Source organism: Macaca thibetana, chromosome 5, assembly GCF_024542745.1.
Source record: "Macaca thibetana thibetana isolate TM-01 chromosome 5, ASM2454274v1, whole genome shotgun sequence".
NCBI classification, from domain to species: Eukaryota; Metazoa; Chordata; class Mammalia; order Primates; family Cercopithecidae; genus Macaca; species Macaca thibetana.
This window is the reverse complement of record NC_065582.1, coordinates 36,747,018-36,761,916: the sequence shown is the minus strand read 5'-3', so window position 1 is coordinate 36,761,916 and position 14,899 is coordinate 36,747,018. Positions and strand designations below refer to the sequence as shown.

The 14,899-nt window shown below is 39.7% G+C and overlaps 1 protein-coding gene and 1 pseudogene across 2 annotated transcripts in view; one reads left to right on the top strand and one right to left on the bottom strand.

Moving 5' to 3' along the window:
- Window positions 1–5,973, top strand: part of LOC126954381 (uncharacterized) — a 45,459-nt pseudogene extending 39,486 nt beyond the window's left edge.
- The window catches only part of LOC126954972 (peptidyl-prolyl cis-trans isomerase FKBP1A), a 1,061,339-nt gene extending 1,046,702 nt beyond the window's left edge, over window positions 1–14,637 (bottom strand). The window contains exon 1 of one of the 2 annotated variants that reach the window (XR_007725769.1): window positions 13,918–14,637. Coding sequence is in view for 1 of the 2 variants with exons in the window: in XM_050791079.1 (XP_050647036.1) it covers window positions 14,245–14,571 (327 nt within the window). In the remaining variant the exon portion in view is untranslated. Of the gene's footprint in view, window positions 1–13,099 lie in introns of those variants that run through there. The other variant, XM_050791079.1, reaches the window with a different exon arrangement.
- Window positions 14,638–14,899: the final 262 nt, after the last annotated feature.

The following is a 14,899-nucleotide window of genomic DNA, read 5'->3' as shown; positions in this document are numbered from 1 at the left end:
ATTTAAAACTTTTGTTTTATGTTGTTCACTTTTGAAATATTCAGATCCTTTATCCCGAATAAGTAACCATTACATCAACAAAATATTTATCCTTACTTACTGTCTGCCCAATGACTAAATGAAATGCATGTTAGGAGTTTATAGTATGACGTGAAATATAGGTAAACTAATCACAGAAGAAGATATAGGCCACAAAACATCCCTTGGAAGGTTTTTCTCCCCTGAAGTTTGAGTTTTCATGAGCCAGTAGAATTGGAAAAAAAAAAAAAATGAACAAGTTCGCCAGTAAGGACATTAAAAACAACGGCAACAATGATCACCTATCAAACATCACCTGTCAATAAAGTGAATCAAAGCATCAGGCCTAACCTGGAATTAGAATAAGAACAATCTTTACATTCAATTCATTTACCTTGTGAAAATCTCACTACACTGCTACCTTAAAAACAAACACTACCTTATTTTTCTCATTTTGTCAATGCAAAATGCACTAATCAGGCTAACTGTCCCCCCTCCATGCATCTCCCTCCAGAACTGTGACAAACAGAGCCCCAGGGCAGCAGGGCCCGGACTCAAACGGGACTGAGGAGAGTTGCTGCCCAGCTTATTTGGGGGAGGTGTGCTTTCAGGGACAGTGCGCTGCCTGATTCCTGGCTGTCTCCCAGCCTACCCACGACCCTCTCCCACTGGGTGAGGCGGTGGCATTAGCTGTCTCATGGGGCAGCCCAGGGCCCTGGCTCCTGGACTCCTGCCCTCGCTCTCCCCAGAGAAAGTTTCTCACAGGGATTAGCCTGAAGCCCAGTCTCCCCGTCTCTCACGGCAAAGTGCACATTTCCCTTCCTAGCTCTCTGCACCCACCTGGAAAGGCAGCCCGCCTTGCTGCCACCTGCCAGCCTCCTGGCCCGCCTGGTCCTGTGGCTGTCCGTGGAGCTTTCTGGAGCAAAGAGGCTGAAGAAAACAGCGGCACAGGGCCCAAAGCTGGCTTCTAGGGGCTAGGCCATGTCTCTCGGATCTTGGTCCTCTCCTCTCAGCTTGTTCTTGAGGCCTCAGCTGCCTTCAGCCTCCCGTGGAGCCGTGGGAAGGGGGTGCTGCCTGCTGACAGCAGGATTTCAGGGTCTTGGGGACATGCAGGCTCCAGGCAGGAGCTCCCTTGGGTTGGGAGATGCACCCCCCAGTACTGGTCATAAGAAAGAGATGCAAAGATGATTACAACTGACATGTATAAGAATTTTCACCTTTATTTGCACACAGGGATGACATGCAAAGCGACCTGGGAGGCAGCAGACACTTTTTAATTAGTTTGATGACGTGGCCATGTGGACAGCTGGGAAGACAGGTCGATGTAATCATTGATACGTCTTATTGCTTTACAGGGCAATAAACTAAGGAAACGGGACCCAGTCTGTGGTTTTCTCCTTTTACCTGGGCTCTCGTTTGTGTATATGTGTGTGTTTATCCAAGTTTAAACTTTCAGAGTTATATAACCGGTCCCCTTGGCTTATAATCAAACTTCCAGATTAGCTGGAGGTGCCCTGCACAAGTTAGGAGCTGGTGTGGGGGTGAGCCACGTGACTGAGTCTGGCTTCCTGGTTGGAGCTGCTCGCTAAGCAGAGGTGTTAGGTGGCAGGTCCGGGAAAAGCACTGTCTGGAGATCCTGGTACCCGTTCTTGAGGCTTTGGGGACAATGCCCTGAGCATCTCCTGTTCTCCAAAACTGTAGCTACATAAAGTTAGAAATCCTATCAAGCTTTGTTCCTTGTAAAGAATGTCCAGTGCATTGAGATGTCTATACTGGCAGGAACCACTTGAAAGGAAGTCAACATTTCCAGTTATTCAGGTTCTTATCAAAGTGGTGCTCTCTGGGTTGAAACAACACGATTCTTGGAAGGACCATCTTATAAGGCTCTGATTCCAAATGTTTCCTTTCTTCTCTTGCTTGCCTCCTTCTTTTAACTGAGTTACTACTACCTCCTAGATGCTGATTCCAATGAAACTTATGTCTGTGTTTGTAGGATTTGTCAGTGTGGTGAGAGACAGATTATGAGTGGGGCTAAACATTTCAAACTTCTTTTGGTAGAACACCCATCACCCAAACATCTGTGTGATAATTAATTTTATACATCAACTTGGCTGGGCCACAGTGTCCAGATATTTGGTGAAACCTTATTCTGGGTGTTTCCATAAAGGTGACTTTGGATAATACTAACATTTAAATAAGTAGACTTTGGGTGAAGCAGATTACCGTCCCTATCACAGGTGGGCCTCATCCCATCAGCTGAAGGCCTTATAGGAATAAAGACTGACCTCCCAGTATAACAAGCAAACTGCTAGCAGGCTGCCTTTGGACTCCAACTGCAACTCTTCCCTGGATTTCCAGCCTGCCAGCCTACCCTGCAGACTTTGGACTTGCACCTCCACAATCATGTGAGCCAACTCCTTAAAATCTCTCTCTTTCTCTATGTGTACACACACACACACACACACACACACACACACACACACACACATTTGCCCTTCAATATCCATGAGTGATTAGTTCTAGGACCCCCACAGATACCAACCATGAATGCTGAAGTCCCTGATATAAAATGATGTATTATTGGCATATATCTTACACACATCTTTCCATGAACTTTAAATCATCTCTAGATTACTTATAATACCTCATACAACATAAATGCTATGTAAATAGTTGTTATACTATACTGGTTAGCAAATAATGACGTAACAAGAAAAAAGTCTGTATGTGTTCAGTTAGACGCTTTTCTTAAAAAATATTTTTTAGCCCCAGTTAGTTGAATCCACAGATGTGGAGGTTCCAGATGCAGAGGACCCAGTGTAAATATATGCACATCCTGTTGGTGCTGTGTCTCTGGAGAAGCCTGACTAATACAAACAGTATATGGATTGTTGGTAGAGCCTATGTCTCCCCTAAAACCCAGACCAACTTGTGCCTTCCTACCTCTCATAGGCCTCCAGAGTTTGAGATGAGGATTAGTGGCTCAGGTGAGCGCAGTGGCTCACACCTGTAATCCCAGCACTTTGGGAGGCCAAGGTGGGCAGATCACTTGAGCCCAGGAGTTTGAGACCAGCCTGGGCAACATAGCGAAACCCTATCTCTGCAAAAAATACAAAAATTAGCTGAGTGTGGTGGCACACACCTGTAGTCCCAGCTACCAGGGAGGCTGAGGCAGGAGGATCACTTGAGCCTGGGAGGTAGAGGCTGCAGTGAACCATGATTGTGCCACTGCACTGCAGCCTGGGTGACAGAGTGAGACTCTGTCTCAAAACAAAAGAAAGAAAAGAAAAAGAAACGGGTTAGTGGCTCCCAAGTCTTAAATCCCTAGTGAAAGGCCTGTAAAATTGCAACGCCCCAACCCAGCCAGAATTCCCCACACAGAAATAACAAGCTGGAGTCTTGAGGACCCCCAGACATGATCTCCTGCTCTGTGGCCCTCTGGAGGGGGCCTAAAAGGGAGGTACATCCCCCAGCAGCTAAGGGAAGGCAAACACTGAGTCCAAGCAAAGGATCTCAGTCCTTTGCACCATCTATGGTGCAGAGAAGGCCTTCCAGTCACCGTGCTGTGCCTCTTGAGTGTGCCACTCCGTAAACTCAGCAAAGCATGAGTCACTTTGAGTTCCAAAGGTCCCCCCATCCCCCAATTCTTTCCTTCTCAGTTTGGTTTGCAATTTCAGTGGGAGGTTCAGAGGATAAGCTGGAAAGACAGCAAGCAGCATAGGAGTGTGACACGGTGGCCTGTGACTAATACAGGTCCCCTGACCTTTTATTTTTCACAAGAGACTAATTTTTTTTTTAATCACAAAAATGATGTATTACTTATTAGAAAAAAAAATCCAATACTGAGGAAAGTCTTAAAAAGAAAGCCAAACTCTACCACTCTGAGATAACCACTGTTCCACTTTGGTGAATATTTTTCCAGGTATCTGTGTTGGTGTGTGTATTAGTTTGCTAGGGCTACCATGACAAAGTACCACAAACTGGGTGGCTTAGACAGCAGAAACTTGCTCTCTCACAGTTCTAGAGGGTAGAGGTCTGAGCTCAAGGTGTCAGCGGGTCTGGTTTCTTCTGACGCCCCTCTCCTTGGCTTGTAGAGCACTTTCTCCCTGACACTTCACGTGGTCTTTTCTCTCTCGATCATGTCTCTTTCCACATGTCTTCTTCTTACAAGGAACACCAGTCGTATTGGACTAGGGTCCCTCTAAAAAACTCATTTTCACTTAATTAGTTCTTTAAAGACCCTATTTCCAAATACAAACACGTCCCAAGGAGATAAAACTTTAACATAGGAATTTTAAGGAGACACATATCAGCCTGTAATAGTTTGTATATGTGCACCTACAAGTAGATTTACAACAAGATGTTGCCCTTTTTTTTTGTAACTGTTTTTTTTACTCATCCATGTATCTTTCTAACGCGATAAATAGAACCATTTCTCATGACCACTTAGTATTCTGTTGTATGTATCATAATTTATTAACCACCTCTGTTTTGATATAAATTTTTTCCTAATAGTTCACTATTATCAACGATGTTGCAATGGACATCCTTTGGATATTTGGCTGGTTATTTACTTAAAGGGAAATGTTTACAAGTTACATTGCTGGATCAAAAATAAGTTTATTTTAAATTTTGGTACAAATACAATAGTATAGAAGCCTTTGATTTTTAAAGAGGTCAAATTTATTAGTATTTTGAGGGCCTATGCATAAAAATGTTAGAATTATGACATAATTATTAGTACAGTGTTAAGTTTCGCCTAAAGCTGCCTCCTTACGTATTTTAAGCTCGATCTAAAGGTTTCTCCTTGCATGGTGAACTCTAACCTTACTGGATGTGTTAACAGACTATGATCTGCTCTTGTAACAAGTAGCCGAGTTTCAGCCAATCACAGCAGCCGTACTTCAACCACTCACAGGCAGTCAACTATTCCAACTATGTTCCAATAAGGCAAACGCAGAGCTGTAACCATTCCTGCTGATTCTGTATTTCACTTCCATTTTCTGCATCTCACTTTCCTTGTTTCCTCCCTAAATTCTCTCCAACCATGTGGCAGCGCTGGAGTCTCTCTGAACCTATGCTGGTTCCTGGCATTGCCCGACTCATGAACGGTTGTTTGCTCAATTAAACTCAATTAAATGTAATTTGTTAATATAGTTTGGATGTGTGTCCCTGCCCAAATCTCATACTGAACTATAATCCCCCGTGTTGGAGGTGGGGCCTGGTGGGAGGTGATTGGATCATGGGGGAGAATTTCTCATGGACGGTTTAGTGCCATCTCCCTGGTACTGTTCTCATGACAATGAGTGAGTTCTCACAAGATCTGGTCATTTAAAAGTGTGTGGCAGCTCCCCGCCTTGCCCTTGCTTCGCCATGTGATGTGCCTGCTCCCCCTTTGTCTGCTGCCATGATTGGAAGCTTCCTGAGGCCTCTCTGGAAGCAGATGTCTCTAAGCTTCCTGTACAGCCTGCAGAACCATGAGCCAATTAAGCCTCTTTTCTTATAAATTAATCAGTCTCAGGTCTTGTCTTCCTTTCTTTCTTTCCTTCTGTCTCTCTTTCTTTCTTTTTCTTTCTTTCTGTCTCTCTCTTTCTTTCGTTCTTTCCTTTCTCTCTTTCTTTCTTTCTTTCCTTTCTCTCTTTCTTTCTTTCATTTCTCTCTTTCTTTCTTTCATTTCTCTCTTTCTCTCTTTCTTTCTTTCTTTCTTTCTTTCTTTCTTTCTTTCTTTCTTTCTTTCTTTCTTTCTTTCTTTCTTTCTTTCTTTCTTTCTTTCTTTCTTTCTTTCTTTCTTTCTTTCTTTCTTTCTTTCTCTCTTTCTCTTTTTTTGAGACAGAGTCTCACTCTGTCACCCAGGCTGGAGTGCAGTGGCTCAATGTCGGCTCACTGCAGCCTCTGCCTCCCAGGATCAAGCAATTCTCCTGCCTCAGCCTCCCAAGTAGCTGGGATTACAGGCACCTGCCACGACCCCCAAAGTTTGTATTTTTAGTAGAGATGAGGTTTCATCATGTTGGTCATGCCAGTCCTGAACTCCTGACCTCAGGTGATCCACCACCCTCGGTCTCCCAAAGTGCTGGCATTATAGGCGTGAGCCACCGAGTGCCCAGCCCAGTCTCAGGTATTTCTTTATAGCAATGTGAGAATGACCTGATACATTTGTCTTACATTTTTCTTTTAACAATGGAACAGTTATAGTTCATTTTAAATTGCAAATCTTAGCTCTAACGGAATTTCCTTTTGTGTACAAGGCATATTTTAGGCTCTTTGACACCCAAATAATTGACCAATTGCTTCAGTATTGTTTACGGATAATTTATCTTTTCCCCTTTGATTTGAAATGCCTCGTTGACCACATATTAAATTTTCATTTATTACATGGTTCTGGTTTTTGTTTTGTTTTGTTTTTAGAGTCAGGGTCTGGCTCTGTCTCCCAGGCTGGAGTGCAGTGGTGCTATCATAGTTTCTGCAGCCTCAAACTCCCGGGCTCACACGAGCCTCCCACCCCAGCCTTCTGAGTAGCTCCTTAGTATGTGTCCCCATGCCTGGCTACGTTTTTTATTTTTTATAGAGACGGGGTCTCACTTTGTTGCCCTGGCTGGTTGTTTTTTAGACTCTTTTTTGTCCATCGATTTAATTGTCTATGTCTGTGCTAGCAACCACACTTTTTAAATAGTTGTATAATGTATTTTGATATCAGATAAGTACCCATTCATTTCTGGGAAAAAAAAAAAAAAAAAAAAAAAAAAAAAAAACCTTGGCTATTTTTATGTGTTCTACTTTGACTTTATTTTTAAAGTAATTTTTGTTGTTGATTTAGTAGAAGCATATAGAAAAGCACACAAGTCAAAGTTCGTGGCTTGATCAATATTCAAAAGAGAAAACACTCATGTTCCCACTACCCAGGTCAGGAAATAGAACCTTCCCAGAACCTCCAAACCCCCTCATGTGTCCCTCCCGGTTACTAGGGCCTCCCCAGAGGTAACCACTATACTGATGTCAGTCACCACATCCATTTTGCCTTTGTCTACATATATTTAAAATTTTTTTTAATTGTGGTTAAAAATGCACAACATAAAATTTAGCACCTTGACCCTTTTTAACTTACAACCCAGTGATGTTGAGAAAATTCACATTGCTGTGCAACCAATCTCTGTAACTCTTCTCACCTTGCATAACTAAAACTTCACATCTAATAAACACTACTCCCCATTGCCCCTTCCCGTAGCCCCTAGCAACCACCATGATACCTTCTGTCTCTATGAATTTGGCTATTCCAGGTACCTCATAGAAGTGAAATCATACAGAAGTTTTATTTGTTTGTAACTGGTTCATTTCACTTAGCATAATTTCTTCAAGGTTCATCCATGTTGTAGCATGTGTAAGAACTTTATTTCTTTTTAAGGCTGAATAATATTCTACTGTGTGTATATTCTACATTTTATTTGTCCATGGGCACTTGGGTTGCTTCAACCTTTTCACTATTGTGAATAATGCTGCTATAAACTTGGGTGTACAAACATCTCTTCAAGACCCTGCTTTCAATTCAATTCTTTTGAATATATATATCCAGAGGTGGAATTGCTGGATCAATAGTAATTCTATTTTTAACTTTTTCAGGAACTGCCATTGTATTAGTCCGTTTTCACGGTGCTAATAAAGACATACCAGAGACTGCGCAATTTACAAAAGAAAGAGGTTTAATGCACTTACAGTTCCAAGTGACTGGGAAGGCCTCACAATCATGGCAGAAGGGGAAAGGCACGTCTCACATGGCAGCAGACAAGAAAAGAGAGTTTGTGCAGGGAAATTTCCGTTTTTAAAACCATCAGATCTCGTGAGACTTGTTCACTATCACAAGAACAGCCTGGGCTACTGGCCGGGTGCGGTGGCTCAAGCCTGTAATCCCAGCACTTTGGGAGGCCAAGACGGGCAGATCACGAGGTCAGGAGATCGAGACCATCCTGGCTAACATGGTGAAACCCCATCTCTATTAAAAAAATACCAAAAAGTTAGCCAGGCGAGGTGGCGGGCACCTGTAGTCCCAGCTACTCGGGAGGCTAAGGCAGGAGAATGGCGTAAACCCAGGAGGCAGAGCTTGCAGTGAGCTGAGATCCCAGCTACTCGGGAGGTTGAGGCAGGAGAATGGCGTAAACCCGGGAGGCGGAGCTTGCAGTGAGCTGAGATCCGGCCACTGCACTCCAGCCTGGGCGACAGAGTGAGACTCCATCTCAAAAAAAAAAAAAAAAAAAAAGAACAGCCTGGGAAAGACCTGCCCCCATGATTCAATTACATCCCACCGGGTCCCTCCCACAACACGTGGGAATTCAAGATGAGATTTGGGTGGGGACACAGTCAAACTGTATCAGCCATACTGTTTTCCAAAGCAGCTGCACCATTTTTATGCCCACCAATGGGGCACAAGAGTTTCAAACTCTCCACATCCTTGCCAACACTGGTTATTTTCTGAATTGTTATTGTTGTTTTATTTTTGCTTTTGTTTAATAACAGCCAGCCACCTAATGACTGTGAGGTGGTTCACTTTGTTGTTGAACTTTACATAAATTGAATCACTCAATACATATTATTTTGTTTCTAGCCTATTTTGCTTAATATTATTTTGTGAGAATCATCCATGTTATTGCATAGAGCAATATTTAATTTTCAATGCTTTATAATATTTCATTAAGCAAATTTATTATCATTTACTTATATAACAAATTATAAATATTGAAGGACATTTGTGTTGTTTCTTGTTTTTATTATGAATAGTACTCCTATAAAGTTTTTCACATGTCTTTTTATGTACACATGCATGCATTTCTGTTGACTATATACCTAGGAGTAGAATTTCTGAGTCACAGGTATGCATATGTTCAGCTTTAGCAGATGCTGCCAAACAGTTTTCCAAAGTTGTACCAGTCTGCATACCCACCAACAGAGTATGAGACTTCTAGTTGTTCCACATCCTCACCAATACTGAATTGTTTACTATTGGCCATTCTGGTAAGTTAAAAAATGGTATTTAATTGTGGTTGACATTTGCATTTTCTTGATGAATAGTTAGACTGACTACCTTTTCAGATGCATATTGGCCATCTGGATAATCTCTTGTGATGTACATGCTAAGTCTCTTGCCCATTTTTTAAATAGTTTTCTTTCCTGTTTTTTTTTTTTTTTCTCTCAGTAACTTAAAGGACTTCTTTATTCACTCTGAATGAGTCCTTTGTTAGAAATATATATTGCATATCTCTTCTTTCAGTTTCTGGCTTGCTTCCCTTTTTACTCTCTTAAAATGGTATCTATTGATGAACAGAAATTCTTTATTTTAAATAGTCTAATTTATAAATGTTTTCTCTTCTGGTTAGTGATTTTCATGTCCTGCTTAAGAAATCTTTGCATACCTTACTATCATAAAGATATCTCCTGTGTTATCTTTTAAATTATAATTGTTTCACTTTTCACATTTTAGATCTACTATCCAGCTGGATTTTTTTTAATGATGTGAGATAGATTAAGATGAGGTTTTTTCCATTCGCATATCTATTGGCCCAGAACCACTCATTAAGCAGACTGTCCTTTCCCTTCTGTACAATACCATCTTTGTTATAAATCAAGTGTCAGTCTAGTTTTTGTACTCTATTCTGTTCCATTGATCTACTTGTCTCTCTTTCTGCCAATACCACAGTGACTAAATTATCCAGCATTCTTATTACTTGTGTATCTAGTGTAAGTGTTTCAGTGTTGTTCTTCAAGATTGTCCTAAACACTCTTGGTCCTTTGTATTCCACATGCAAACAAAACAAAATAAGCCTTTTGAGGTCTATATTGAATCTATGGATGAATTTGAAGGGAAATTGACATTTTTACACTATGTGTTCCAATCCACAAGTATTATTTAGATTTATTTAGATTTTCTTTAATGTTGCAAACTGTTTAGTTTCTGTATAGAGATCTTTTTCTTGTCTGTTGAATTTATTCCTAAATGTTTGGTTCTATTAATGCTATTGTAAATGGCATCAAGTTTTAAAATTAGCTTTCTAGTTATTTGTTGTGGATATTTTGAAATATAATTGATTTTTAGGTATTGACTTTATAGCCAGCAAATTTGTTGAATTTATTAATTCAAAAAGCTCAGCTGTAGATTCTATTGGACTTTTGAAAATAAAAATGATGGTTTTATTTCTTCTTTCCCAATTCTTTTACATTTTTTTCTTGCCTTCTTGCACTGGCTAAAGCCTCTGAAATGATGCTGAAAAAGTGGTAATGGGGGCATCTTTGTGTTATTACCAATCTCAGGGAAAAGATTTTAATATTGGATGATTAAATATGATGTTTGCTATAGATTTTCTTGTAGACATCTTTTATCAGATTAAGCAAGTTCCCTTCTATTTTGTCATCAATGTATATTGAATTTAATCAAATGCTTTTTCTGCATCTATTATGTATTAGTCTGTTCTCACACTGCTAATAAAGACATACCCGAAACTAGGTAATTTGTAAAGGAAAGAGGTTTAATTGACTCACAGTTCCACATGGTTGGGAGGCCTCAAAATCATGGTGGAAGATGAAGGAAGAGCAAAGGGACTTCTTACATGGTGGCAGGCAAGAGGGAATGACAGCCAAGATAAAATTATCAGATCTTGTGAGACTTATTCACTACCGTGGGAACAGTATGAGGGAAACCACCCTTATGATTCAGTTATCTCCCACTGGGTCCCTCCCACAACACGTGGGAATTATGGGAGCTACAGTTCAAGATGAGATTTGGGTGGGGATCCAGCCAAACCATAGCATATTAAGATTATTATATGATAGTTCTCTTTTATTCTACTAATATAGAGATTTAAACTTATTGATCTTTGAATATTAATCAAACTTTGAATTCTTAGGATAAAACTGATTTAGCTATATTTCCTTCTTTACACATCACTGATTTTAATTTGCTGATATCTTGCTTAGAATTTCAACATCTATGTTCATAAGAGAAATCAGCTTATGCTTTTACTTTAACTATCTTGTCAGATTTTGTTACCAAGGTTATACCAGCCTCATGAAACAGGTTGGGAAGTATTCCCTCTTTTTCTATTCTCTAGGAAAGTTTGTGTGTTATGATAGGGGTTATTTTCCTGAAAATGTTTGGAAGAATTTAGTCATAAAAACAAGTAGTATAGAAATTTTTACTGTAGGAAGATTTTTAACAGATTCAGTTTTTATAAATGGAAAGTTATTCAGATTTTTAATTTTTTATAGATTTTATTAAGTTGTGTTTTCCTAGGAATTTATTTTACCTACATTTTAGTGACATAAAGATGTTCATAATTTTCCCATATTATACTTTTAATACTTTAAAAATCTATAGTGATGTCACCTTTTTGATTCCTCATATACTACTATGCATCTTTTTTTTCTCATCAGCCTTGGCTTTGTTGATTTTTTCTATTGTTTTGTTATTTTCTAATTCCTTAATTTCTGCTTTTTTCTTTATTATTTCTGTGTGCTTTCTTGGGGTTTAACAAGTAAGTTAGACAATTTAATTCTTGAACTAGATGGGTCATTAACTTTCAATTTTTCTTCTTTTCTAAACTATCCATTTTAAGCTATACATTTTCCTGAGTATGGTTTTAGCTGCACCCCATATGTTTTGTAATGTAGTATTTATATTATAATTTAGTTAAAACATTTTATAATTCCATTAAGAATGCATTTTTGATCCATGGGTTATTTAGCAGTGCATTACTTAATATCCTAATATTAAGGAAGTATTAATTATTTTTTCTGATTGATTTCTTGCTTGCTTCCATTGTGATCATAGACATAATCTGTACAATTTCAATACTTTGAAGTTTTAAATTTTGTTTGATGGCCCCATATAAGGTCAGTTTTGATAAATGGTCCACGTGAACATTAAAAAATGTCCATTGTGCAGTTGTTTGCAGTATTTTGAAAATTTCAGTTAAGACAAGTTTGCAAACTTTGTGTTTCAAATCTTCCATATTCTTAATGAGTATTTTTTCTTTTTGTTTGCTTTTGTCTACTTTTTCCCTTTATTTTTTAGAGAAGTGTGTTACAATTTCCCACCCAGATCATGGACTTGTCTATTTCTTCTCTTGGATATGCCAATTTTTGTATTATATATTTTTGGACCTTTGTTATTAAGAACATAAAATTGAGAACTGTTATATCTGCTGAATAATGTTGCATTATATAGACATACCACAGTTTATTTAATGGGCTATTGAAGAATATCTTGGTTGCTTCCAAGCTTTTGCAATTGTGAAAAAACTGCTATAAACACCCATGTGCTGGTTTCTGTGTGGATTCAACTCCTTTGAATAAACACCAAGTATTCAACTCCTTTGAATAAACTCCAAGAATCATGATTGCTGGATCATATGGTAAGAACATGTTGAGTTTTGTAAGAAACTGCCAAACTGTCTTCCAAAGTGGCTGTACAATTTTGCATTTCCACCTGCAATGAATGAGAGTTCCTGTTACTCCACATCCTTGCCAGCACTTGGTGTTACCAGTGTTTCAGATTTTGGATATTCTAATAGGTGTATAGTGGTAGCCCTTATTGTTTTAATTCAAATTTCTCCAGTGACCTATGATACATAGCATCTTTCCCCATGCTTATTTGCCATCTATATACTTTTAAGATTTTTTCTTTGTTTTGTTTTCTTGTGTTTTGTCTCACTATATTATGCCTATATATAGTCTTCTTTTAATTTATTCTGCTTCAGGTTGCTGAGTTTGAAGCTATCGCTTAGTGTGTTTTGCCATTTTTGGAAAGTACTCAGATGTTGTCGTCAGATATTGTTTCTGCTCCATGCTCTCTCTTCTCCCCTTCTGGAACTCCAGTTACATACTTTTGAGATATTTTTACACTGTGTTCAATGTGTCTCTCACATTCTTCCCTGCATTTTCTAATCTTTTTGATCTCCTTCCTTCAGTTTTGATATTTTCTTCTGAACTCTCCTCTAGATTACTAATCCCCTCTTCAGGTGTATCTAATTTGCTATTAAATTCATCAACTAATTTCAGTTATTATATTTTCCAGTTCTTTTTTTTTTTTTTTTTTTTTGAGAAAAGCCGGCATAAAGCACTTTTATTGCAATAATAAAACTTGAGACTCATATATGGTGCTGGGGGGAGGGGACAGCAACGATTTCTCTCACCAAATCACTACACAGGACAGCAAAGGGGTGAGAAGGGGCTGAGGGAGGAAAAGCCAGGAAACTCTGAGATCAGCAGAGGGAGCCAAGCATCAAAAAACAGGAGATGCTGAAGCTGCGATGACCAGCATCATTTTCTTAAGAGAACACTCAAGGATTTGTCATGATGGCTGGGCTTTCACTGGGTGTTAAGTCTACAAACAGCACCTTCAATTGAAACTGTCAATTAAAGTTCTTAAGATTTAGGGAGTGGTGGAGCTTGGAAAGTTATTAGATTACAAAATTCCTGAAAGTCCATTAGAAAAACCACAGGACGAAAAAAAATAAAAACAAAAAAATAATCCAGGCCACAAAGAAGGCTTCAGAGGTCCCTGCTGGCCCAGGAACAGATACCTGTAGTGTCCAGCATCGCAGTGAACATGATCTGCTTTCAAAGGCAGAGGGTTTAAGGGGAGGATGGGGTGGGAATGGTGGAGGCAAAGGCTCTCCCCATCCCCACCTCAGTTTTAGGCAGGGCTTTTAATTTAACCCAAGGACATCTCCCAACTTGGAGAATAATTCAGTCCTCAACAGCGCCTCAAATCTGCTATGGCTTTGCAGCGCAGCAGCAAGAATGTTTAATATATAATAGATAAAAATTTCATCCAAAAAATTAAAATAAAATATTCTTGCAACCCCCCCAACACCAATTCCTATTCTAACGTTAACCTATCACTTGTGCTGTTAATACTTGACCATGTACTTAACTGGAAATCTATATCCAAAAGACTGAAACTGAATCTTCACCCCAAAATGAAAACAAAATAAAATGAATAACTTGAGGTTTATGGTATATAGTTTAGGTAAACACACATACGAGGAGAAAGGGGAAGAGGAAACGGAGGTGTCAGAAGCAAAGCTGAGTGACAGAACACATTCAGTCAGGGCAGATGTCTATACAGAGTGGAGTGGAACACCAGGAAAAGCTCCACATGGATTCATGTGCACACGTCTGGAGGCATCAGATCCCTCCATGGCAGATCCAAGAACAGGGAGCTAAGGGAGGAGGCCATTCCTGTCATTCCAGTTTTAGAAGCTCCACATCAAAGACGAGAGTGGCATGTGGTGGGATGATGCCTGGGTGCCCAGTGGCACCATAGGCATAATCTGGAGATATAGTCAGTTTGGCTCTCTGACCCACACTCATCTGGGCAACCCCTTCTTCCCAGCCTCGGATCACCTCCTGCTTGCCTAGCATAAACTTAAAGGGCTTGTTTCTGTCCCGGGAGGAATCAAATTTCTTTCCATCTTCAAGCATCCCGGTGTAGTGCACCACGCAGGTCTGGCCGCGCTTCGGGAAGGTGCGCCCGTCTCCTGGGGAGATGGTTTCCACCTGCACTCCCATGGCGGCGGCAGACGCTGAGCGGGCGGGCAGCGCGACGGGCGGCGTGGAGCGACAGCGACCTGGCGATATATTTTCTGGTTCTATCATTTCCATTTGGTTACTTTTTAAATATAGATTCCAAATCTCTAGTAAAATTCTCCATATTGTCTCCTATTTTCTTGATCATATTGATTACAGTTAAAGTCCCTGTGTGATAATGCCTATGTTTGGATGACCTGTGAATCTGTTTTTATTGCTTTTTTTTCTCCTAGTTCTATCTTTCTGTTTAACTTTTAATGTTTGGTTGAATGTCAGATATTGTATATAAAAGTGCTAGTTACTCTGGATA